General features: G+C 37.0%; 3 protein-coding genes across 4 annotated transcripts in view; 2 read left to right on the top strand and 1 right to left on the bottom strand.

The window, feature by feature from the left end:
- Positions 1 to 1,545, top strand: part of LOC134817745 (ubiquitin-conjugating enzyme E2 K-like) — a 95,229-nt gene extending 93,684 nt beyond the window's left edge. The window contains exon 5 of the mRNA XM_063826992.1: positions 387 to 1,545. Within this exon, the coding sequence (XP_063683062.1) occupies positions 387 to 1,046 (660 nt within the window). The 3' untranslated portion in view covers positions 1,047 to 1,545. The remainder of the gene's footprint in view (positions 1 to 386) is intronic.
- LOC134817743 (uncharacterized) overlaps positions 1 to 26,002 on the top strand; it is a 93,665-nt gene that overhangs the window by 45,155 nt on the left and 22,508 nt on the right. The window lies entirely within an intron of this gene.
- LOC134817742 (uncharacterized) lies at positions 1,454 to 21,685 on the bottom strand. 2 transcript variants are annotated; one of them, XM_063826987.1, is made up of 28 exons: positions 21,615 to 21,685; positions 20,347 to 20,526; positions 19,973 to 20,145; positions 19,661 to 19,766; positions 19,341 to 19,434; positions 19,063 to 19,149; positions 18,564 to 18,687; positions 18,045 to 18,228; positions 17,771 to 17,922; positions 17,447 to 17,510; positions 16,809 to 16,989; positions 16,417 to 16,653; positions 16,017 to 16,173; positions 15,725 to 15,837; positions 15,429 to 15,531; positions 15,100 to 15,213; positions 14,929 to 14,991; positions 14,333 to 14,446; positions 13,996 to 14,168; positions 13,446 to 13,615; positions 13,176 to 13,340; positions 12,913 to 12,996; positions 12,498 to 12,656; positions 12,066 to 12,139; positions 11,676 to 11,842; positions 3,261 to 3,356; positions 2,450 to 3,032; positions 1,454 to 2,242 (listed from the first exon to the last, which is right to left on the bottom strand). In XM_063826987.1, exons 1-28 carry the CDS (start codon positions 21,664 to 21,666, stop codon positions 2,045 to 2,047), a joined length of 4,167 nt encoding a protein of 1,388 aa, XP_063683057.1. In that variant the 5' UTR covers positions 21,667 to 21,685; the 3' UTR covers positions 1,454 to 2,044. The 2 variants fall into 2 exon arrangements, with proteins under 2 accessions (XP_063683057.1, XP_063683059.1); XM_063826989.1 differs by lacking the exon at positions 14,929 to 14,991.

Below are 26,002 nucleotides of genomic sequence, written 5' to 3'. Positions count from 1 at the left end.
TACAATGAGGGCACATTTATTTAGGGGTTTGTACTCATCTACCATTCAGGTCCCTTAAATTAGTCAGTATTATTCAAATGACTCATTTGCATTTCAATTATGTCATAGCACTGACTTAGAGACGTGCGGCTATATCATTATGAAATTCTACTGAAATTGGTATACTGTGTCTGACTGACACAGTATAACAATTTCAGTAGATTTTGTGCCAAGAATGAAATGGCAGACAAATAATTATGACGCACAGACCTTAATTTAAGGCTAAATTTCTATTTCCCGAATGTAGAATACGCTGTATGCTTGCAGATCAACCCTTAACGTTCTTCATCGAGTTGTCGTTGGCATTGCTTATTATCTACCTTTATAAACTGACTTCTGATTTTCAGACCCGGAATATTAGAAGTAACGTGGGAGATAGAGCGCTGGAAAGGGAGGTGGAGAGAGCGAAACAGTTGTCATTGAATGAAAACAAGGCGGGGGGAGATAAGACGTGCACGGCCACAGGGTCAAACAAGGAAAATTCCAACAAGAGGAAGTCGAAACAATCAAACTCTGGTGGTGCGGTGATAAAGAGACAGTCCAAAGCTATTATTATTAGTTCTCAGAGTGGTTCAGATGCTTCTCAACCTACCCCCAACATTAACGCTATAAAGAAGGTATCCCCACGAAAGGGGTCGCGAAATGAGGGAAAAACCAAAGTAGCTGCCGTAAAACCTTTAGGATCTGATAGCGACGAAGAGTTTAGCATAGCTACTCCAGAATCTAGTGAACCATCCTCTTCAGAGTCAGATTTCAAAATTTCTCAGATCTCAGAGGAAGAGAAAGAGGAGAGGACCTCTGACGAAGAGTTCAAACTCAGTTCAGAAGATGAGTTTACTCCGACAAAGGAGAAAGTGAAACCTAGGGTGAAACAGAACGCGAAGTCAGCACCCAAAACTCCTGTCAATGCGAATAAACAATCTGCACCTGCTATAACTGCGAGTGCTATTAATACCCCTACAGTGACCAGTATATCTTCAAGTTCAAAACCTGGGGAACCGTCCTGAAAAACCAAAAGTGGCCGCCAATTTAACTTCTAGTTCTAGTTCTAGTTCTAGTTCTAGGACGCCTCAACCATCCCACAGGCAGAGAAAAACATTAACATCAACAAACTCAAGTGGGGCTAAAACTGTGAATATTCCTGCTCTTCTGAGTAGCAGCCAGTCCCCTAGTGCTGCCCAGAGTCCTTTGGGGGTGAAAATAGGACTGTCTAAAAACGCCAAGTTCAAATCCCTTCATGCGAATATCAAAAGGCAGTGAATTCTGGCTGAACTAGAGCACTTATTCTGGAATATTTGCTGTTTTTGAATTTTCTAAGTTAATAGTTGTTATGAATGCCGAATTATAAACATCTTTATGCCAAAGTTTTATTATGGATGACTTTCATTTTGTAGTTTGACACTGCTTTAAGTTTAATTTAACATTATTTTACGTAATCATGTAACGCTTTATAAAACTGTTGATTATATAATGCTGTACACCGATTATATTACTGTTAGTTAACCAATAAAGAATTTTCATCTTTTACAGAAACTTCAAATCAAATGATCATACATAATTAAATGTCAATCGGATCGCAAATCAATAAAATTGCATCGTATCCGGGGCCTGTTAGCATTTGAGAGATAAGAATTAAAGAAATTAAAAATAAGCTTTGAAAGAAATTTTATCTGTACTTTGAAATCTATGTTATGTATGCCAGAAAAGATAAAATCATCAGTAGATATAACATGCATCGGTAATGCAGTTTATAAAATCAGCACATAGTTTATGAGAATCTTTAGAATTAGCGATAGGCAAGATAAAGGGATGATTCACGAATCACGACCAGGATGGTCTTGATTGTTGACATGTCCATATAATTAGAAAATGGAGGGGTAGTTTCTTGTTAGTTCTGGGTTAGGACAAGGGATCAATCAAGCCACTGAGTTGGGTTATTCTCATTTCATTACATGGGTACTGGGTAAAATAGTTGTATTGTTGGTCGTGTGTATGAAGAGTGACTTTAGTTGGTGGTCTCCTCCTCCAACGTGCTCGGGGGATTAACTTTAGAGAGCTGGTAAGTTGGGTTCCTGTTGCCAGCCGTGGAGACGGTTGTAAGAGAGGTTCCCACTGTTACTGAGTTCGTTATTGTCTTGTTTGTGGTTATCATGTTCTGACGTTTTGCTAGACACTTGGCACGTAGCAGGTCCAGTATACCAGCCTGTGGGGGGTTTGAGGGGTTGAGGTGTTGTTAGGTTGAGCTATCAGAGCTGATGTCTGTGTTAAACAAATATAAAATCATGTTTTTGCTTAAATCTCTGCCTAAAGTAGATTGCTGTTCCTCGTATACATGTCCGAGACATTCAACATAAAACAAATTAAACTACACTAACTCATTAATTCTGGATTTACAAATAGAATTTCTTACCTCTGAGTTAATGAAAGGGTTTATGACACTATTGATTGGGATGACGAAGACACTCATATATCTGTAATACAAACACGTTCCCGTGCATTTCTCACTGACACTCACATCAAACTGTTCAATGCTATGAGCAAGACAAATCATGAACAGCGGCAATCTACACAGTATATTGAGAAACACCGCAATACTGAGCTTCTTTTGTAGTTGTCTCTCCGTGCTCTTTGATGTAGTCCCGACCTTCCAGATCCACAGGTACGAAGCTATAATTGTCAGGAAACAGACGAGATTGAGGGCGATGATACTGATGACGTAGGGGAAGCTATTGTTGCCCGTTGAGTTGAGATAGTTGAAGAGGCAGACCCCGTATGCGGAGTAGAAGGAGTAGGGCTTCTTCCCTGTGATGATGACGCTTCCGTTGAAGAGGACGTCAGTGCCGTTCAGTAGAGCGTCCCATGAGCTGTCTTCTGTTAGTTGTTTAATACCGGAATCGTTGAATTGTCCTACATCGTTGTAGGTATTCAGGGTGTGGTAGATGTGACGTTTCTCTCCTCGCTCAAATACGTTCCCACGTTTTGGGAAGTAGTACCTGCAGTGAGGAGGTCGTTAATACTAATAGCTTTGAATTTTAACACCAAGTAATGTTTCTATAACCCACGAGTAAATGGTTGTAAGGAAAGCTGGGAAGGTTTAGTAATTCAACAACAGTTGTACATCCGACGTTCCAGCTGGGTACTGTCGCCTGTCGACGAATTCATATGTTAATCATATATATTGGCCATTGGTGTTATCAAAATATTGTTGCTCTAAGTCAAACCTGTCCACAAAGCTATCCTTGAGAGAGTCCACTAGAGGTATGGTAGAAATGAGAGCTGCAACTATCAATATACCCAAAACAAGCACGATTGTTATCCTGCGAAGTTATAAATATATCATTGTTTAATAGGTTATTGTGTATTGGTTCATGGGGGGGGGGGGGGGGGGGGGGGGGGGGCCAATGGCATAAATGGAGAAAATGGAGAATTACTCATAGGTTTTTCCATTTTCTCCATAGAAATAGTCTCCATTTTATGCCATTTTATGCCATTGAAAACCTGAAAAATTTAGAATTTCGAGAAAAATTATTTAAAAAAAGATATTTTCGGCCAATAATGAACAGGGTATCATGAAACATGGAGAAAAGTGGTTTTCAGAAAAACTTTGAAAAATGTTGACTTAGAAAATTTTCGGTCCGAGTCATTTTCGATACGTACCTCCCGTATCGAGAGCTCCCGATTCCGAGCTCTTCATGTTGCAAAGGGGAGGCCTGCCTTCCGAGATCGCATTATCTCGAGTCCAAAATTGTGTATCGAGGGGGATGATAATTAATCACTCTACACTCGACTGTCACGTGACGAAAACGCCGTGATTTCATTGGTTAACCTGATAACGCGCCGCAGATCTCTATAAACACAAATTATTCATCGCGCGTGCAGTAAAGTCAAATTAAGTCCTTATTTGTTACCCGAAATTCAGACTTCCTACAAAACTAACTGTACCATAATGTGGATTGGTCGAAAATCGAGTGTTTTAGTGAATAACTTATAATATATTTTCAATTTTCTCAAGATCTGACCAATAGATTTTCTTTAAACTTTTGAGATAGTTACATGGTTATATGGCGGATAATGTGTGAGAGTTTTGGAGAAATTCTATGTGCCAAACTTGAGATATGACTTCAAACACAAGAAAATATCTCCAAATTGGCGGTTTCTAACGGAAATCAGGCATATATTTCAAGATCTGACTGATAGATTTTCTTTAAACTTTCCAGATAATTACATGGCTATATGACGGATAATGTGTACGAGTTTTGGAGAAATTCTATGTGCCAAACTTGAGATATGACTTCAAACACAAGAAAATATCTCCAAATTGGCGGTTTCTAACGGAACACAGGCATATATTTCAAGATCGAACTGATAGATTTTCAATAAACTTTCCAGATAGTTACATGGCTATAAGACGGATAATCCGTGCGAGTTTGGGCAAATTTCTATGTGCCAAACTTAAGATATGACTTCAAACACGACAAAACTGTACCATAATATGGATTGGTCGAAAATCGAGTGTTTTAGTGAATAACTTAGAATATATTTTAAATTTTCTCAAGATCTGACCAATAGATTTTCTTTAAACTTTCCAGATAGTTACATGGTTATATGGCGGATAATCTGTGAGAATTTTGGAGAAATTCTATGTGCCAAACTTGAGATATGACTTCAAACACAAGAAAATATCTCCAAATTGGCGGTCTCGACGGAACACAGGAATATATTTCAAGATCTGACGAATAGATTTTCTTTAAACTTTCCAGATAATTACATGGCTATATGACGGATAATGTGTACGAGTTTGGGAGAATTTCTACGTGCCAAACTTGAGATATGACTTCAAACACAAGAAAACTGTACCATAATATGGATTGGTCGAAAATCGAGTGTTTTAGTGAATAACTTAGAATATATTTTCGATTTTCTCAAGATCTGACCAATAGATTTTCTTTAAACTTTTGAGATAGTTACATGGTTATATAGCAGATAATGCTGTGAGAGTTTTGGAGAAATTCTATGTGCCAAACTTGAGATATGACTTCAAACACAAGAAAATATCTCCAAATTGGCGGTTTCTAACGGAAATCAGGCATATATTTCGAGATCTAACTGATAGATTTCATTAAACTTTCCAGATAGTTACTTGGCTATAAGACGGATAATCGTGCAAGTTTGGGCGAATTTCTATGTGCCAAACTTGATATATGACTTCAAACACGACAAAACTGTACCATAATATGGATTGGGTCGAAAATCGAGTGTTTTAGTGAATAACTTAGAATATATTTTCAATTTTCTCAAGATCTGACCGATAGATTTTCTTTAAACTTTTTAGATGTTTACATGGTTATATGGTGGATAATGCGTGAGAGTGGTAACTCCTGTCCAACAGCGACATCTGTCCGACAGCGACATCTGTCCGACAGCGACATCTGTCCGACTCAGGGTACCAGAAAAAAACGACATCTGTCCGAAATTGTTACCTGATTTCAATACGACACATTTCCAATTAGAGACATGATCTAAACTGTTACTTGCTAAATTGTATACGTAACATGTCCAATTTGAGATATGATCTGAGCCATAGTTTACTACCACAGTTTATTTTCATTTGATGTCGATAAATTGGACAATAGTTTCAATGTTATTTAAATGTTATATAAATTAATTCAATAGTTATAATACAATATCACAGAATCAAATCTAAAGCATAGTCAAATTTCCGATAGCTTTAAGGAAATCCATAGGGTTGCTGTAGTTGTCGTAATCATCTACAATTCTCTGAAGTTGTCGATTATATAGGATCCATTTGGGTGCACGTGGCTCAGGTAGTTCCCGCCCGTCTCTTTTGGTTTTCTTCACGTCTGTAAGGGCTTGTTCTGCTTTAAGGCAATCAAGGAACTTCCAAATTGTGGGCTTCGAGCAGGAGAGCATTGAATGGAATCCGTGATTGTGGATTGCGATAAGTGATCTCCATACTGCTGTCCTATATGTACTCATGTCCAGCTTGTTAGGGTACGGCTAGCACGATCCTGTTCTCAACTAGTCAATCACGTATCGATGGATCAGATCTTAAGGGATCACATCAGCTTTAGAACGTCACGAGATTACCCGTGAGCTTGTGAAATACGAATGTGAACCGAAATGACAATATGATCCGAAATTCGGACAGATGTCGCCAAAAACGACTCCTGTCCGACAGCGACATCTGTCCAATATCCCTAATTCAGCCCATAAAAATTCTCCCAAACTCCTGTGTTCAACCGAGACCGCCAATTTGGAGATATTTTCTTGTGTTTGAAGTCATATCTCAAGTTTGGCACATAGAATTTCTCCAAAACTCTCACACATTATCCGCCATATAACCATGTAACTATCTCAAAAGTTTAAAGAAAATCTATTGGTCAGATCTTGAGAAAATTTAAAATATATTCTAAGTTATTCACTAAAACACTCGATTTTCGACCAATCCATATTATGGTACAGTTTTGTCGTGTTTGAAGTCATATATCAAGTTTGGCACATAGAAATTCGCCCAAACTTGCACGGATTATCCGTCTTATAGCCATGTAACTATCTGGAAAGTTCAATGAAAATCTATCAGTTAGATCTCGAAATATATGCCTGTGTTCCGTTAGAAACCGCCAATTTGGAGATATTTTCTTGTATTTGAAGTCATATCTCAAGTTTGGCACATAGAATTTCTCCAAAACTCTTACACATTATCCGCCATATAACCATGTAACTATCTCAAAAGTTTAAAGAAAATCTATTGGTCAGATCTTGAGAAAATCGAAAAGATATTCTAAGTTATTCACTAAAACACTCGATTTTCGACCAATCCATATTATGGTACAGTTTTGTCGTGTTTGAAGTCACATCTTAAGTTTGGCACATAGAAATTTTCCCAAACTCGCACGGATTATCCGTCTTATAGCCATGTAACTATCTGGAAAGTTTAATGAAAATCTATTAGTTAGATCTCGAAATATATGCCTGTGTTCCGTTAGAAACCGCCAATTTGGAGATATTTTCTTGTGTTTGAAGTCATATCTCAAGTTTGGCACATAGAATTTCTCCAAAACTCTCACAAATTATCTCAACTATCTCAAAAGTTTAAAGAAAATCTATTGGTCAGATCTTGAGAAAGTTGAAAATATATTCTAAGTTATTCACTAAAACACTCGATTTTCGACCAATCCATATTATGGTACAGTTTTGTCGTGTTTGAAGTCATATATCAAGTTTGGCACATAGAAATTCGCCCAAACTCGTACACATTATCCGTCATATAGCCATGTAATTATCTGGAAAGTTTAAAGAAAATCTATCAGTCAGATCTTGAAATATATATGCCTGTGTTCCGTTAGAAACCGCCAATTTGGAGATATTTTCTTGTGTTTGAAGTCATATCTCAAGTTTGACACATAGAATTTCTCCAAAACTCTCACAAATTATCCGCCATATAACCATGTAACTATTTCAAAAGTTTAAAGAAAATCTATCAGTCAGATCTTGAAATATATTCCTGTGTTCCGTTAGAAACCGCCAATTTGGAGATATTTTCTTGTGTTTGAAGTCATATCTCAAGTTTGACACATTGAAATTCTCCCAAACTTGTACACATTATCTGTCATATAGCCATGTAATTATCTGGAAAGTTTAAAGAAAATCTATCAGTCAGATCTTGAAATATATGCCTGTGTTCCGTTAGAAACCGCCAATTTGGAGATATTTTCTTGTGTTTGAAGTCATATCTCAAGTTTGGCACATAGAAATTCTCCCAAACTCGTACACATTATCCGTCATATAGCCATGTAATTATCTGGAAAGTTTAAAGAAAATCTATCAGTCAGATCTTGAAATATATGCCTGTGTTCCGTTAGAAACCGCCAATTTGGAGATATTTTCTTGTGTTTGAAGTCATATCTCAAGTTTGGCAAATAGAAATTCGCCCAAGCTTGCTCAGATTATCCGTCTTATAGCTGTGGAAATATCTGGAAAGTTTAAAAAAATTCTATCAGTTAGATCTCGAGATAATCGACTTTCGTCAAATATTGTACCTTGGTACAGTTTGGTACGGAAAGTCCAACTCCCGAAATTTGGCAACTATCAACATCATGGCACAATTAAGTCGCATGCCCAGTAAATTGCTAATCAAATGTACAGTCTACAGTGTATGAATTCATGAACGAATTTATTAAGGCAGATTGGTATAACAACTATCGTAAATGCTATTTTGTAATAACAGTGGAAAGTGTTCTTAAGGGAGACTGTTGTGCAGCCATGCCGGGAGTTATAAAACACGTCATTAAAAACACTTTCCAACTACAAAACTTAACCACAAAACCAGCTTTGAGCACTATTTCTAGGTTCTGAAACGACTAAATGATGCGAATTATAACTCCTCAGAGCTGATCCCACTCTACATTAAAAACACCTTCCAACTACAAAACTTAACCACAAAACCGACTCTGAGCACTATTTCTAGGTTCTGAAACGACTAAATGATGCGAATTATAACTCCTCAGAGCTGATCCCACTCTACATTAAAAACACCTTCCAACTACAAAACTTAACCACAAACCGACTCTGCAACTATTTCTAGGTTCTGAAACGACTAAATGATGCGAATTATAAATCCTCAGATCTGATCCCACTCTACATTAAAAACACTTACCAACTGGATCGTTCAGCCCTTCACTTTCATTGTTCAGCCCTACACTAATAGCATACGTTTGTTTAATTTGCTCTCTTATCTGCTTTCTTATCTCGCCTTGTTTAACGGTGAGATATTGTGCCTTTCACCTTGTGGCTTAGCCTTGCATCATGGCAGCTGTGGACAACACGGAGATCGACAGTATTATGTTTAAAGCTGAGGATTGGATGACAAGAGTTATGGATCAGTTCGGTTGTGAAGAACCAATTCACATAACTTCTGTATTGTGCAAACATTTTTTGACTGAAAGGACATTAAATCTAGAGGATAAGGAAAAGTTTGCATTTGGTTCGCTTTCAAAATGACAATTTGAAGAAGATGAAAAACAGACTGAGCTCAATCAAGGATCAGTTGATTGAGAATCAGAAATTGGTCATCAGCGCTCAGGAATCAATAATTGACTGCAGAAACAGTTGCAGGCAGTGCAGACCGTCGTCAAAGACACGGTAGAAAGTCAGTTTAAATCGTACAGCGATACAGTTCAGGAAAACGTCAAGGTTTTTCAACCTGAAAGCTCAGTTACTGCCGAGACTTTGAAGGAAGTCGTCAAGTCTGTGGTGCAAGCAGAAGACCGGAGCAAGAACACTATGATTTTTGGTTTGCCTGAAGATTCCAGTAAAGACTTGAACAAAACTGTCGAAGAAATTTTTGAAGAGATTGGACTGAAACCAGCAATGGAGCTCAGTAGAGTTGGCAAGTCGAAGGAGAAAACTACTCGGCCAGTCAAGGTTACTCTGTCCAGTTCCAGTACAGCCTATCAAAAAATCAGTCAAGATCGAAAGCTGCGACAATCAGAGAAGTTGAGCTCAGTCTTCATTAGTCCAGACCGCTCTTTGGAGGATCGTGTTAAGCACAGACTTCTTGTTCAAAACCTGCATATGAAGAAAGAAGCTGAGCCAAACAAGCACCACTACATCAAAGGAGGGACAATTCATACTGAAGAAAAATCAGTGAGATGAGTGTGGCTTTCACTAGAGTGCATTTTTTACAATACATGTGTTGTTATTTCATTAGGGACGATAGTGTTTGTATGAGGATGGGAACTTGTCCCGTTGTGATACAATTTTTTGTTTGATTGAGTCATTCATTCTGGCCGTTGGCGGTTGGAGCACACAAAACTTTAAGTTTTCGCGATATTTGTCAGATGAGGTTTAAATTCCTTCGTAAAGTCGCTGTTCTACACAGTGAGGCATTTTCCTATCAAGAGTGCAGTGCCCTTGTGAGGGATTATTACAATTTTTATAATATATTTGTTAAGATTTAAATTGGTCATTAGAACCACCCGGGCACCGTCTCGGTTTACAATCAACTAAAAAACTTAACCACAAAACCAGCTTTGAGCACTATTTCTAGGTTCTGAAACGACTAAATGATGCGAATTATAAATCCTCAGAGCTGATCCCACTCTACATTAAAAACACTTTCCAACTACAAAACTTAACCACAAAACCAGCTCTGCGCACTATTTCTAGGATCGATTACAATTCTATTTGTACCTATAGCATATGTCAGTACACCTGCGAGCAAATGAGGATCAACATTTTTAACAGCTATTCATTAAACTTATAGGATTATAACTCATAACTACATATAAGGTATAACACAAGTGGCACTGATGCAGATGAATCATGGATAATTATTGACTGTTGACGAAAACTCGAAGTTTGAAATCCAAAGTATAAAGCTGCATGTAGTAGAAACGTAATTGGGAAATCAGGATTAAATATGATCACACGTAACGCGCGGATATAACATGTGCTTTATCCAATGCGAAACTAAAAGTGATGAAATAAGAAAATCGACTGTACAGTGATTTAGCGCGACCGTATCGAGGGGAAGGTGTGGACTTCGAAAAACCGAAAAAATATTTTCGGCAAATAATGAACAGGGTAGCATGAAACGTGGAGAAAAGCGGTTTTCAGAAAAAATTTGAAAAATGTTGACAAAAATATTTTCGGCTTATAATGAACAAGGTAGCATGAAACGTGGAGAAAAGTGTTTTTCAGAAAAACTTTGAAAAATTTTGACTTAGAAATTTACCCCTCGGTACACAATTTTGGACTCGAGGCTTCCCCCTGGTAATGCGTTCTCGGAAGGCAGACCTCCCCTTTGCAACACGAGCTCGGAATCAGAAGCTCTCGATACGAGAGGTACGTATCGAGAATGACTCGGGCCGGAAATTTTCTAAGTCAAAATTTTTCAAAGTTTTTCTAAAAACCACTTTTCTCCACGTTTCATGCTACCCTCTTCATTATTAGCCGAAAATATTTTTTTGGTTTTTCGGTTTATCGAAGTCTGCACCTACCCCTCGATACACAAATTTGGACTCCTATCCAGGCTTCCCCTGGTAATGCGATCTCGGAAGGCAGGCCTCCCCTTGGCAGTGCGAGCTTGTTTCGACTTTCGAGGATATAGGTCTCACTTCTCAGTGCCTATTACTCTCCCCTATTACTCACTCCTGCTGTAGCCTGTAAAAATAACTTTACACTAGGCTTGAGTAATTATGAGTTTGCCTGAAGTGTGCCTCTACTAACCTAGTATAAGCATCTAGTAGCCTACTATGAGCTTTCATAAGCTTGTTACGCCCCTATGTAAGCGTGAATAAACATGTTAGGATGTCCAATTTAGGTGTTAAACGGTGTTAAAGATGAAATTTTGAAGACAAAATTCGTGGCATAAAATGGAGAAAATGGAGAATTACTCATGGGTTTTTCCATTTTCTCCATAGAAAAAGTCTCCATTTTATGCCATTTTATGCCATTTTATGCCATTGGCCCCCCCCCGGTTCATGTTAGCATGAGATATACTTAGATGATCGCTCAGATAATAAACTATCATGATCCCCTAACCGGAACCCCTTTAGTGATTAAACCTTTAACCACATCTCTTTAAACTTTTTAAAAATTTTACCATAACTCACCTTATGGCTTTAGCCTTATTAACAGATCTGGGCCACAAGTAGTTAACCACAGTCTTCAGTCTGAACATACTGAGGGTTACCATGGCGAACAGGGATACATGGTTACCAAACGTGCTTAGCACTCCCATTGCCATGCAGGCAGATCCAGTCAACCACTGTTCTTTCATCTGCGAGTTGGGTATCGTGAATATATAAATCAATCCTTAATTGATTAACTAAAAGTAAAAATAAGAACAATTCCAAATTTCACAATACTAAGTGCTGTATCAACTTTTAATTTTGCTTCAGTTCTAGTTCTGGTAGTGGTTATCATCATATTTATTGCATGATTTGTGGTATATATTGTTCATTATTTTGTAAGTAAGGTTAACAAGTTACAAATTGTCTAACCTCACAATATTTTCTGTCTCTGAAGCTGTCGACCGAGGCGAGCATGACAAGATACACGCTCACCATCACATCACCTGTAAAACAAGGTGGTCCAGAATTAATGCAACATCGAGAGTTGAGTAAGGTTTATATTTCTATTGACAGGCCACACATCGAGATTGTGTTCATTATGGGCCACCAACTGCTTGTCACGATATTAATATTGTTACTGCTCTCGTGGCACAACGACAATTTTGAAATTGTAACATGTAACATGTAACAGAAGGTGTCGAACTCAATGATGACTGGTAATGAAAACAAAGCGATAAATAATAATTAATAACATTGTTGGAAGCATCACAATTATTCGTCGATTATAGCCCAACTTCTAGTTCTAATGAAAATTGAAACATAATGACTAATATTTTATAATGTTATAAGAAGAATGTTTACCGATAGCGATAGTGGTCACAAGTATCCGATAAATAAAACGGTGAGGCACTTTCTCAAGTACATCAAACGCAGATTTAGTCATTGCAATGATGAGGTAGAAGTTGAAGATCAGGGAAACGACCCCCATAATCCAGACCACCACTAGAAGACCTACCCCACCTGTGATTAGAAAGAAAATTTCAAAACTCGTTGAAAATTAAATATAAATGATAATTTATAATTCCACTGAATCTTCGACTACAATTAATGGTCTTTATCTTCGACGTCAATTACGGATTAAATGAAGCCAAATACCAGATATTTGTGCTCCCAAATATTTCATGTTGAAAACTGTCAGTGTCAGAGAAGCCGACTGCTTGAATAACTTCAGCGATGATAAATATAAAGCTGTTAATATAATTTACTGTTTGCTCACCCAGCAGGCTAACAGTATTAGTAATACCATCTTCATTACACTCGTCCAGACACTCATCCTGGGACCGATCACAATCTGATGCTCCTGGGAGACAAATGTAGGTCAGCTTTCTTAAATTCAGCTGAATACTTGGGGCTTCTTTTGGATTTGATGGTCGGGAAATTATTTCTATTAATTTTAAACAGTCTTTATGGTGAGTTTTGATTAAAACTATTATGGTACGAGGAAAAATTTGGAGCGAACTGCTGAAAGTTTCGTCTTACCATTGCACTTTTTAGAATTGGCTATTACTCTGGTTACATTTCCAGTTTGGCCGATTTTGCACTCGAAGTTGTTGCGGCAGTAGGTGCTGCTCTCGTCTGACCAGTCCCCGCAATCATTTACTAGATCACACATTGTTGTAAGAGGAATGCCACATTTCTTTTCCTCTGAAATTCCGTGGGAATGTGTCAGGGGACGTTAACCTTCTTTGAATTTTAAGGATATCAAATAGAAAATATAAAACTGTGAAGGTCACACCATTCCAAACTTACTTCTTGTTTTATTATTCTTGCAGAAGACTGATTTGTCGATGAACTCGCTAGAATCGTTGTGGTATCTCACGAATGTTCGGTATGTAACCACTCCGCCTTCTCCTGTTATACTGGTCAAGGTTTTTGTTTGTGTTTTACAGGAGACGTCCTCTTCTACTTTTGTGTTATAACTGAAGTAGAAACTATAAGTCAGATACGATCAACAAAATATGTTCAACAAAATACGTTCAACAAAATATGTTCAACAAAATACGTTCAACAAAATATGTTCAACAAAATACGTTCAACAAAATACGTTCAACAAAATATGTTCAATTATGTTCCTTGGTTATAACTCCAGAGTCATTTACGTCTTGGATAGAAATAGAGTGGAAGATTACAAATTTAATTGTGCAGGATATGTTAACTTTTCAATTAGTCACCCTTGTCCTATCACTAGTCGCAACGCATAGAGAAAAGTGAAAATGTTCAGTTGTATCTTGATATTTGAGATTTCAAGATCAGAAAAACCCAACAAATTTCAAAAATAAGTTATGAAAATGTAACTCACTCTTGAGTGTACCACTGAGCCATCAGTTCCGGATAACAGAGTGTGTTGTTGTAGACAGAGCTGTCAGAACACGGCTGATCCGTACCGTTTGGTTGAGTGTTGCAGACAGCTGCCATGTACCGGGTACCGGTCAGCTGGGAGCAGTCACATGACTTTACCACCTTCACTTTTATCTGAATCAGGGATAATCATGTTTCAGTTTGTCACCAATGGCTGGATGAAATTATATTGGCAGTGATTTATTAGCTTTGCTAGTGACTGTCTAATAACATATCATGATCTAAAGATTAAACTTATGATTCACGGTTAAATTTTGCGTATAAATCATATTACCAACCTGGGTAAGAGAGTAGCTTTCACGAGGATCTGAAATATTGAGTGTGTATTTTGAGTAGAGATGATACTCCTCAGTTCTGTTCACATCACAAGACTCGTCCACTGCATCTTCCGTCTGTGAAATAAGGGTTAAATAACGAGTACGAGTCTCTTTTCCTTAGTCGCTAAACTTTGAGGAAGAACAAAAGTTCTATTGTACTTGTGTAATCGATAAATGGTTAAAAACTGCCACATAACGAAGAATGAATGCATGCTCTCTTAAAGGTGATACTGTGCAAAATTAATCATCTCAATCTCATGATACAAGAAGACTTCAGTGAGTGAGTGTACGACAATAACTATATGACGGGGAATAAAAAAGTATAAAAGTAGAAGTGCAATAGTTTGCCATTTTCGTAACATACAACTTTCGACTACGACTCGACAAGAAGGATAAAATCAATGAGATTCCATTTCCAAAACACTCAATCATCAGGCACAAACAAACAAATCAATTAAATAAGGCTTGTAAGATATCTCATTTAGAGATTAAATCTTTATGTAAGATAACAGAGCTTATGCTTTAGAATCTCATGCTCAGTTATAATATGGAGCTACCCGATGAAATGGCTCATTGTATGGGACCAACTTAGAGGTCCTCTTCCGTTGCAGATTCTCTGACTGCTGTTATTTTAGTTATCAGTTTACCAAAACATGCTTGACGATTAACAACTATTATGCTCGTTAAAAGAAACATATAACTACACATGTTTTGTTGTTGTCACTTACCTTTTTGTAGTTACCATCACATATTTTCTCGTCGACCTCTGTTTCGCAATCATAAAACCCGTCACACACGTACGCATCCTCTATTACTGACTTGCCTGGTCCACATTTTAACCCCTGGAGGTGAATGTGCTGTGACAGGTAAGTTCCTTTGATTGTTCATCCCACAATAAAAATAGATTTAATGGGTGTTCAGCAATCGACTAATATTTTTGGGGCATTTTAAAATTAACCTACTTGTTCGAATATATACTGCCCTTAGTTCGTATCTCAACAGCAGTCTTATGTAAAAACTCAAGAGAGGATTTAGACAATACTGAAGTTAGATTTACCTTATTCGAGCAGCCAATTTCGTCAGTTTTATCTGCTATTTCAATGTATTTGTTATCATCGTTATCTATTTTAAATTCCGTGCAGTCGTTTTTGTTGTTGCACCTGAAGAAACAAAACAATTTATTAACATATTCTAGTAGTTCCATCCCAATTTTTTATTCCGATAATGAATTCTTATAATTAAATAGAATATTTGTCTATAACATAAATGTATAATATATATAATAAGTAATAAGTTTTCCTGGATCGAAAATTCTGACAGAGAAAATAAGAAACTACGATATAATGACAGCACCTCATATCATCTGTGTAACAATAGGAACTGTTTCTACACAGTTCTATCTGCGGTTTCTTGGTGCCCTCGAATTTACAGTAGTCAGAGTATTGACACATCCAATTTTTCATTATCTGAGAATGAAAGTGTTGCAGTTAACCTGTTTTTTAGATGATTATTTGTTTGATTATTTTGTTTGAATTAAATGAATTCACTTTCAGTAAAACGTTCTAATTCTATGAGAAAGGGTATGCCGAAACTGAAATATTGAGTCGACTCACTACGGAAAGTTGTAAGAAGGACTCAAACTTACTTTTTGATTCAGAGTTCCATTATTGGGAAACTTTGTCTCATAAGGGCGAGGACATTTGAAATCATCTTCATCTATACACAGTTCTTCTATAGTTTCCTTAATAATGTCCCCTTTTGGACCGTTAAGATTATAATAATACTCTTGACATGCGAAGGCTCTGAAAAAGTTTCAATCAAATCAAATCTCGTATGTTCTGGCTTATCTTAATTTGCAATTTATTAACATATTTTATACATGAGAATTGAGAAACGCCACTTTTGGACGCGAGGAGGATTAACAGTAAGACTCCTCCAACTACATGTAACAAATTCCTCATATATCATCCTGAACTTATACTACCATGATAATTGTATTTGCCCTAAGCGTTAATTAATATTTTTCTAATCGACTGGACACCTACCTGTGCTTCACAACCCTCAGAAGTGAATCTTTATCTACTTTATCAGCGGTTTCACCAAAGATAAGCTCTACGTTGAGATAATCCGCATAGTTGACTTCCTCATTCCCTTTTGTCCCGTCCTTGAATGTGAGAACGTCGAAAAAGTCACTCTCACAGTGCAGTTTGTCAGACTGGTCTTTACAAAGAGCATCTTTAATCGTGTTGGTGTTCACAGCTCCCGGGCAAACCTTTCTCCACCTTAAACCGCAGATGAATCATGTTATTTATATATATGTATGTTTTGTATCATTTCTCAAAAAAGTCACACTTTCTGTGGTACACCCTGTACTTGATGCTGGAATCAAATACTTAGTATACACTCTAGTCATAATAAAATATGTGCTTTTACTTACGGTATGAATATTTTCTCATTGCTCCTCATGCTCGTGCAATAGTAACCACTCGAACAATCCTCCTCGTCCTCCTTACCCTGACATTGGAAATTACCGTCGCACAGTTCGGCGTTTGGTACAAATATGTCCTCTGGGACATCGAATGGTCCAGTTTCAACTTTACTGCAAACTATCCCCTTACCTGTGAAGGTGAGAAGATTAGAATATAGTGTGGTAAGTAAGAGTTTCTGCACCCCGTAGTCGGATTATTTCCCGATGCGATATTGGGGACGGGTCACAAATACAAACTCAAGTAAAACTCGGCCCCTGATATCACCGAAAATTACACCTACTTCTCGTGTTTAAATTGTATTTTAATTCATCTATATGGTCTCCTTAGTTCTTACCTATCTCAAATCAAAATGACAAAATCTAAAGATTTATTTGTGAAATAAATTATACGTAGCATGCATGGACAAAAGGAAATCGCGGCATGTACGGAATCGCGATTTTTCCCATTATTTGCGACAAATTTTATGTATAGTTTAATGTATAGTCTGTTAAAATTCGCGGTATCGCGATTTTTGGCCAAAATAATCGCGAAATCCTTTTTTCCCTGGTAGCATGTAATACCTGTATAAATAGTATAAGTAGTATACCTGTATCTTTACACCGTTTTACAGAGTTTGCTGCTCCGTCAGCGCAGTATTGACAATTCTCATGCTGAAAGTGAATAAATCGTAACACTAAAATATCCATACACTTACGATACGTCGATACTATCAGATACTATCAGATACTATCAGATACTATCAGATACTATCAGATACTATCAGATACTATCAGATACTATCAGATACTATCAGATACTATCAGATAATCACACATATTAAGTATTTACCACTTAGCAGGTCGCTAAAACCTGACCTGATGATGATAAACAATACGGTAAATGTTTTATAACATTAAAACTCCAAACAAACCATTATTTGGCTGAGTCCAAGTGTTTTTGGAGTACAAATGATGGTACTGTTGCACAGTATCGTGGGTGTGTCAGAATCTTCTGACTCTGGACACTGTTCGTGCTGATCACAATTCCAACGCTCCTCCCTGTCCATACCATCTTCACATTTACCTGAACAAACGTTTTAAAACTGACCATTTCTACTGTCTTCACCACTACCAAGCTAAACAACTTTAGCTGTTTGGTCTTTAAATGTAGGAGACAGAAACTCAATGACAATATTTTTGAGGTACCTGAGCAAAGATTTTTTGATCTAATCCATTTAGTGTTGTTGTCACAAGGTGCACCATCGCCAGGATAAAAGAATCTAGCCAATCTTTCACAGTTGGCCTGCTGCTCATCTTTTGCATCGCCGCAGTCTGCTTTACCATCACACAATATGTTTTCTGTCATATATATTGAACTACCATTGCCTGCCTGATGTTTGGGAAATATTTTTTATTGATTAAACTTGAAATATGCAAGGAATGAGAACACAAACTCTATTTTAATTTCCATTTCCAAAGATTTTAACAAATGTAGTGCATTTATCAGATCTGATATAGTTTCAATGCATACTAATATAATGGGGGCGTTCACATATTACAGAATCACTGATGGAGGGGTGTCTAAATGATTACGCTAGTGTCATTTTAACACAATAACTATGCGAAAAAACTGATTACATACGTAATACTAATAATATTAGTATTACGTATTAGAAATATGTGAACAACCCCAAAGTAGTAATAGTAATTAGTAATAGTACTTACTTTGCAATAGTTATCCGGACATTTCTCTTCGGACTCATCGGACTCATCAGCACATTCAGCAAATCCATCACACACATCTTTAGCTTGCTTGTAGTCAATTTTTTCGCCGTCTTCGTCACAATACCTACGCGTGACATTCATAATAAATATAATTATGCCCAATTTGGTAAAGAACAGATTTTGGCTGCTAGCTCCACTGCTAGCTCCACATATTATTGCAAAACGCTTTACATCGCCCCTCTCTACAGTTATCATTTTACACGGTTAGAGGAACACGTGCTCGTCAAAACATTACTCTAACACTTTACTGATAATCTAAAATAAGAAATGGCTTATGGCAACGAGTGATTGCAAAACTTCTGTTAATCGGGACTCTTCGTTTCCCAGGAAGGTGAAAAATAACTTTCCCTGTATACAGAATCTAAAATGTTTTTTAAATAAAAAACCGAGTACAACTCGGAGTTGATATATAAATTATTGGAATTTCTTCTGAACTTACACGCCTGATGTTTCATCACAGTCCTTTTCATCCTCGGAGTCATCACATTGTGCAGTGCCGTCGCACTTGAATACATTTCTGATGTACCTGAAATGATGTGCTTTTCAATGGTAATAAATTAACTATTTTTGCAATATAGCGTATTACTTATACTATTAGTTATAGTTAAGTAATCATAGTTATAGTTTCAGTGATGGCATAGTCAATTTATCATTACAAAATAGAACTATCAGATTAACGATATTCCATAAAAAGTTGGTTGGAGTTTGTATCCTTACCCGTCATTCTCGTTCCTCTGACAATACATTCCTTTTTCCCCACAATTGAAACCACGGTCCTTATCAACATCTATCTTGTCCTCACAGACACCAACTGCAAGAATAAAATATGATAGTGAAGACTGAAGTAGGAAATTAATTTATACTCATACTCAAGTACAGAATAAAAACAAAAAGACACGCCGAACGAACGAATCTATCTCATATATAGAACAGTATCACTATCAGTGAACGAGGACTCAGTCTATGCAACATCCCCATTATACCCATTACACACATTGGCGTGAAAATGAAAGAAGATATGTTAAAGTTTTACTTACAACCGCATGCCTCGACGAACTTGATGTGGGAATTACCGTTATCCTTGCAATACAAGTATGCCTGTTTGTCAAATTGTACTGTGCAGTCTGTTCCGTTCACGTAGTGCTGAAATTTTTACAAAAAAAATTGATTTTAATTAATTTTGTTCAAGTTTGAGAACCAGAGAAAACTAAAAATTACAGAAATATATCATTGAAAGAACCAGATTTCCTGCCGATTTTTCGATTAAGTCATGATGATTATGATGATGGTTGAAATACTAAAGTCGACCTTCGCTCTAAAGATACACCTAATAAATAAAATGTAGGAACCTTTAAAAACTCAGAGCTACACGAGCAAATCAAGTCCTTTATAGTATCGGTCAGATCATGGTCCTGGTGACTTGCAGTTCTACTACACAAAGTGTAGTATTTTATGTAACAATTGGTTGGGTTCATTAGGTAGAATAGTGAGTCATCTGGACATTGGTACACTGCGTAACCATCTGCAATAACAATTACGAGTTATGCCTTAAACACCTAGTTGGTAGGTTAATAAAAAATACCTTGGTATGTTAATAAAAAACAACTTATAACTTAATAAGTTAAGTCTTAATTATGGCTAATGAGGATCCGAGGTAGAAGATCTATGAACAAATTAAGAATTGAGAGCCCATGAAATTATAAATTTGATTAATAAATCATACTTGATGGTTTAGAACATTGTGTTCTTAAAATGCCGTTAACTTCGACATTCCAACATTGGTCAGAGCATTTCTCCCTGAAGTACGCCTGGTTTTCCTCCAGGGTGACTTTGTTAAAATCTTTTAAGCTAACTTTCACGTCTTTCTGTAGTCTCTCGACAGTGCAATTAGCGGGAGACGTACCTGAGAAATTTGGTTACTGACAAATCCTTACTTAACTGGAGGTTCCCTGGCAGTTAAGGTTCCCTGGCAGTTAAAACCAACTTGAATCGATGATTTTAACGCTGATTCCGAATCACGTACACCCCACGGCCCACATGACTTAGTCACGTGATAGTCGAGTGTAGAGTGATTCATCACTATCCTAGAAATAATAGCATATCTAATGACCTTCAGTTGATTTTGTGCCCAGCGGTGTACATTCAAAGAAAGGGAACTCTTCGGAAAGTGCACAATAAAATGAATTAAAGTTAATGAAGGTTGTATAGAACTGCCCAGAGTTTTAGAATTTGGTAACATGATAGCTGGACTTGACGATACATCTGGTGACATTAAGTTCCACTCCGGCCCCGACCAGGGCCCGCCATTTTTACCTTCGAATCTTCCGTTTGTTCTGAGTTTATCAAATAGCACAAATTGTATTGCAGCTGCTACTTTAAGTTTCTTCAACCAGATTTATTCAAGGCATAAACTTTGCTGATACTTTCAACTTTTATTAAAATAGAAATATTGTGCTATTTGTTACAAGCTCCTATTTTACTCAAGCATCAAGACATTTGCAGTTTACGGAAGAAAATACTTGCTGAGAGTCGTACTCGGGATTGTAGCAATAACTGCTCGTTTACACTTATAGGGTTCCTCTACTTAATTTGGATAGCAAGACCGTGTTCTTATCCAATTCATCGCTCCTGGTCACTACCACTCATATTATGAAGATATGGCACATGAATTAGAGTGGTAGAAAGAGGAGCGTGATCGCGGATTTGCCCTCAGATTAATTGCTTTTCTTTGCTCTAATACTCTAATAGATCACTTGTAGCTCCTCTGCATTAACTCTACACAAGCTCTATATAATGTTATATGCCCGTGGCCCGTCCGTAATAAATTTTCTCCGCTGGTCGTTGAGGGCTATGCTAACTCAAATTCAAAATGTTCTTTGTCAAGATATTGCATTCAAGTTCTATGGATGAACCGGTTTCGTGTTCCACAAGTTTCGAAAATAATCAGCTAACACTAATTTAAATAATTTGCATCAGAAAATAGATTCTTACCTGAAGCCAAGGGAAGGAGTGATAAAATGATCGTTAAAATGCTGGGTATCATTTTTACATATCTTTTCTGAAAATATGGTTCAGTCGAAAATATAGAACAACTATAATGTTAGTCAAGTATAAATCAAGAAAAATACGTTATTGATTATATCATAATGAATAAGCAAAATGACCTATAGCCGAAAACATCAAATGACGATCACGAACGAAGCCAAATATTGTAGGTATACCACTGAATCATCTCTCGTTCAACCTCACCAAAACATTTCGTCTCATGAATACAAACACAGCACCTATAATACTTAACATAAATATGAATGGTTTCGAACTCTAACTGAATATTTAATGTACAAAATATAAAAGAGATATCACAGTGCACCGCTAAATTGTAGTTTTGTCCTATCAATAATATTTAATATTTGTAATAATTTTTTACCTATGAGCAGATTTGAGACACTAAGAGACCATTAACATTAAGAAATAATCCCGAATATCCCCTAGGCCAAGAGTAGAATCCGCAAATATCAGTGCCAACCCATAACCCCTGATACTTAACAGTTCTGCCGTTTTCTTATAAAAATGCTTAAAGACTACATTGACAAATTTTGGCAAATTTAGGCAAATTTAGGCATTTTAGGCGGTTCCAAAAGGGGGTTCCTGGGAGCCAGCGATTGGTTCTAATGGTTTCTGATGGTTTTCAGGGATAGTTCTTGACCCAAAAAGAAATTTGGGTTAAATAATTCAGAATTTCAAAAATAGCACATTTGTCAGAAAACGGCAGAGTTAACATAATATGGAATATGAATGGATCCCAACTAAAACTGACAATTTTGGACTTTCTAATGTTCCTATAGTTTTATTCTTTAATGTCAATAACTGCGGTGTCGTTATCAAATACTAGTATCAACGCTAAGATAATAGAAACTACTGGAGCCTGGAGGTCCAATTAACACACTGATACTGAAACACATCTCTGATAGCGTAATTCCTAGGCTAAGGGAGGCGGAAGCAATAACAAGCTGATCTCAGTTCTCAATGTAAAGAGTTATAGTATCCTGTACTACTACTACTACTAGTACCAGTAGTACTTCTAGTCAACAATAGATGAATAGACCCTGCACTTCATTAAGATATCACTGCATCAATATACATCTAGATATTCTATGTACATTGTATAATGCAGTGTGTCTTCATTACTTCCAAGCTGGTCTACAGTCTACACCATCGTGTAGAGTTTGATGAATTAAATATAAAAGAGGCATCACAGTGTACCGCTGAAAGGCAGTCTTCTCTGACTAACAATATTTAAGAAGAGACACTCCTTACTCCTAATAAACGTTCTGAAGAATATTTTAGGGTCTCAGAGCAATAGAATAATGCAATATGTTCAATAATCAACAGTTTATCTTTCTTGTGGTGGGCTGCAACACTCATCAGTTCTCAAATATATTTAAACACGGCGGGCCTCACTCAAAAACCCTGTGCTGGATACTGAGCCTTATATAGCATTGACCAAGTAATAAATAACGCTTCACATTATTAAATATCACTGCTGAATGCTGATGAGGATTTATAGCCTCACGGAACTCACGAGAATACATCCAACAACAGCTGATGGATTCAGGAACCTCTCTGGCTCATTTATTCCTCACTAGATTTAGAAATGTACAAATTTAATCTGCCTAATGTTGTTATAGGTTGTCGACGTTGATTGTCAATGTTACGCTAAAATTGTAGAATTCCTCTTAAGTTAATAAAATCAAAGATGTGGTAATATAAGAAAACAGCTACAGCTATAAAATATCTGAAAAAAGTAATAAATTAGAAACGGACTGTAATTAGTAAAACAATGAATTATACGAGAGAACAGAGCCCTGCACCCCTACTCAACACTAAAGTAAACGTTAAAGTTTTACAATTCACATGCACGTACCTTTAACGAAAGATAAATAAACGTAATAAGTCTCAAGAGGGTAACATTAAAGATGGAATTATTAATGAAGGTAAGCCCGACCGCCCCTCCGACGTGGTTCCGCAGTAACCACTAATGATTTTAGGGGACACCGTTTGGATCGGTCAACGGACAATATTATATGTGAACACTGGTAGTGAGCGAGAGAAACTTTACACCTGAATTATTCCACCTCAATTATTATCTGAACAATAAAACTTACAAACTTACGTTTCCGCGGGAGTAAGCATTCTAAGTTACAGTTACACATCGTAAAGTTGTAATAACGTTATTAGGTTGCTTCATCAAAATATTGAATTCTTTCGAAGTCGAGTATTTAACGACAGAAGCTTAATTATAATGCAGTAGCAAATGTCGACAAACCTTTCCAAACGATTGAATAGTTCAGAGGTAGCCATTTGATTAGATGAGAACAAATTAACAGCAGGCCCAACGGGCGGTAATGCAAAAAAAGTATATATTTTGGGTGGATCAAATTGTTTACTGGACCAGGCTATACCACTCAGAATTAGAATTTTAAGCCAGGTGGGCAGAATTTGGGATTAAATGTAGATCATCTTACCCACCAATTTATAACGAGGTGTTGAGGAGTCATGCCTTGTCAGTTCCCATATGAACTATGACGTCGGCTGAATTAAGCAAAATTGTAGATAAAGCCTAAAGCTTGGAGAAAAAGGAAAGTTTAAGAGATAAAATGATATAACAAATTTATGGAATTTATCAACTTTTATTTCTAGTTGGTTCTATAGTACAGTAAACAGTTCTAGTTCAGAGATCACAAGATATTTATTTCCCGCGATTGACTGATTGTTTCATGTAGTGTTCGCGTGTGCAAATTATACCTCAGAGAGAAACTTAAGTTGCCGATATGCGGTAGATATCAGATGCTTATATAATATATATATTTAACTTATGTTTAAGTGGCTTATAAAAAGCTTATTGAATTGCATAAGATGGTATTAAATGTCGACAAATTGAAACTTCGTTGACTAATTGGAACTACCTTGTCTCACGTCGTGACCCTCATCTTCATTTCATTTAATAAATGTACCGTGACGAAAGCTGGCCTACAACGTGAGGCAAGAACCACCGTACTGAAAAAATAGTTATATTGTTCGACCTCAAAATTGATATCAACCTTAAGTTTTTCGACTCTCGATTTCATTTAAACATATTCCAATGAAAAATCATATTATCTAAGTTCGGTTATCAAACTACAATTGATCACACTAGAGGCCAGAGAGACGCTAGCAGGATACCAAAAAATACTTAATGCATATATATTTATACGCATGATCAAAAACAATTTGGTTTAAGTTGAAATTCATAAGCTTCATTCCCCATTCATAATCATACTTTTATGAATTGTCGAAAATGTGTTTCTTGACAATGTGCTTATCGACTGCCAACATAGAAATCAAGATTTAAACTCATAATAAAGAATTGAGTTATCTGATTTACATAATACAGTCTACGTGGTAACACTGGAAGCCACCATGAACTAAGTATTTATATTACGCTACGTAACACTGAAATCTGGATGGTTTCGAATGGCACGGTGACTTAATCTCCCAAACCTTCTATTGAAATACAGTAAACGGGTATTTACAGCATGACTTCCAAAAGCAGATCTGAGTTTAGTTGTGTTTGCTGTTTCAGACTTTTAGATAAGGCAATATGTCACGCGTTCAAGCGTTAAACCATTCACTTACTCAGCATTTCAAACTTTTCTGTTTCGGATTCTTGCTTATCTCGCCTAGTTTTTCTTGCTTATCTCGCCTAGTTTACAGTTCACGCCATACACTAATTGCATTCGTTTGTAATTTTGTTGTCTCTTATCAGCTTGCTTATCTAGCCTAGTTTAAGCCATGGCTACTGCTAACGACAAGGAGTTGGAGGATCTGCTCGGGAAATGTTCTGCTTGGATACCTAAAGGCTAAAGCGATGGAAATTGAAACAAGTCGGGTGCACTGCTCCAATTGACGTGACGTCAGCAGTGTGTAAACGTGCGATTAAGAACACTTGGGCATTATTGTTTTCTGAATCGTTCCACTTTGTTCGGTTTCAGGCGGAAAAAATGAAACTGCTGAAGGCTGAGCTGAGCTCCATCAAGAGCCAGCTAATTGAGAATCAGACTTGGGTAATCATGGCTTACAGGAGCAGATTATCGACAACAAGGAAAAGCAGCTCAACGCAGTAAAGACTGTGGTCAAATCTTCAGTAGAGAGCAACTTGAAAGAACAGTTCAAGTCATACAGTGAAGCTGCTGCGGAGAACGTTATGGTCTGCCAGACTGATGGTTTGCAGATCCGGCTACACTGAAGAAATTGGTCAAGTCCGTCGTCCAGGAGGAGGATCGGAGCAGGAACGTTGTATTATTTGGACTGCCAGAACAGAAGGACGAGAATGTTGAAGA

The sequence above is a fragment of the Bolinopsis microptera genome, chromosome 7 (assembly GCF_026151205.1).
Source record: "Bolinopsis microptera isolate Bmic1 chromosome 7, MBARI_Bmic_1.0, whole genome shotgun sequence".
Lineage (NCBI taxonomy): Eukaryota > Metazoa > Ctenophora > Tentaculata > Lobata > Bolinopsidae > Bolinopsis > Bolinopsis microptera.
This window is presented reverse-complemented; position numbering and strand designations above follow the sequence as displayed.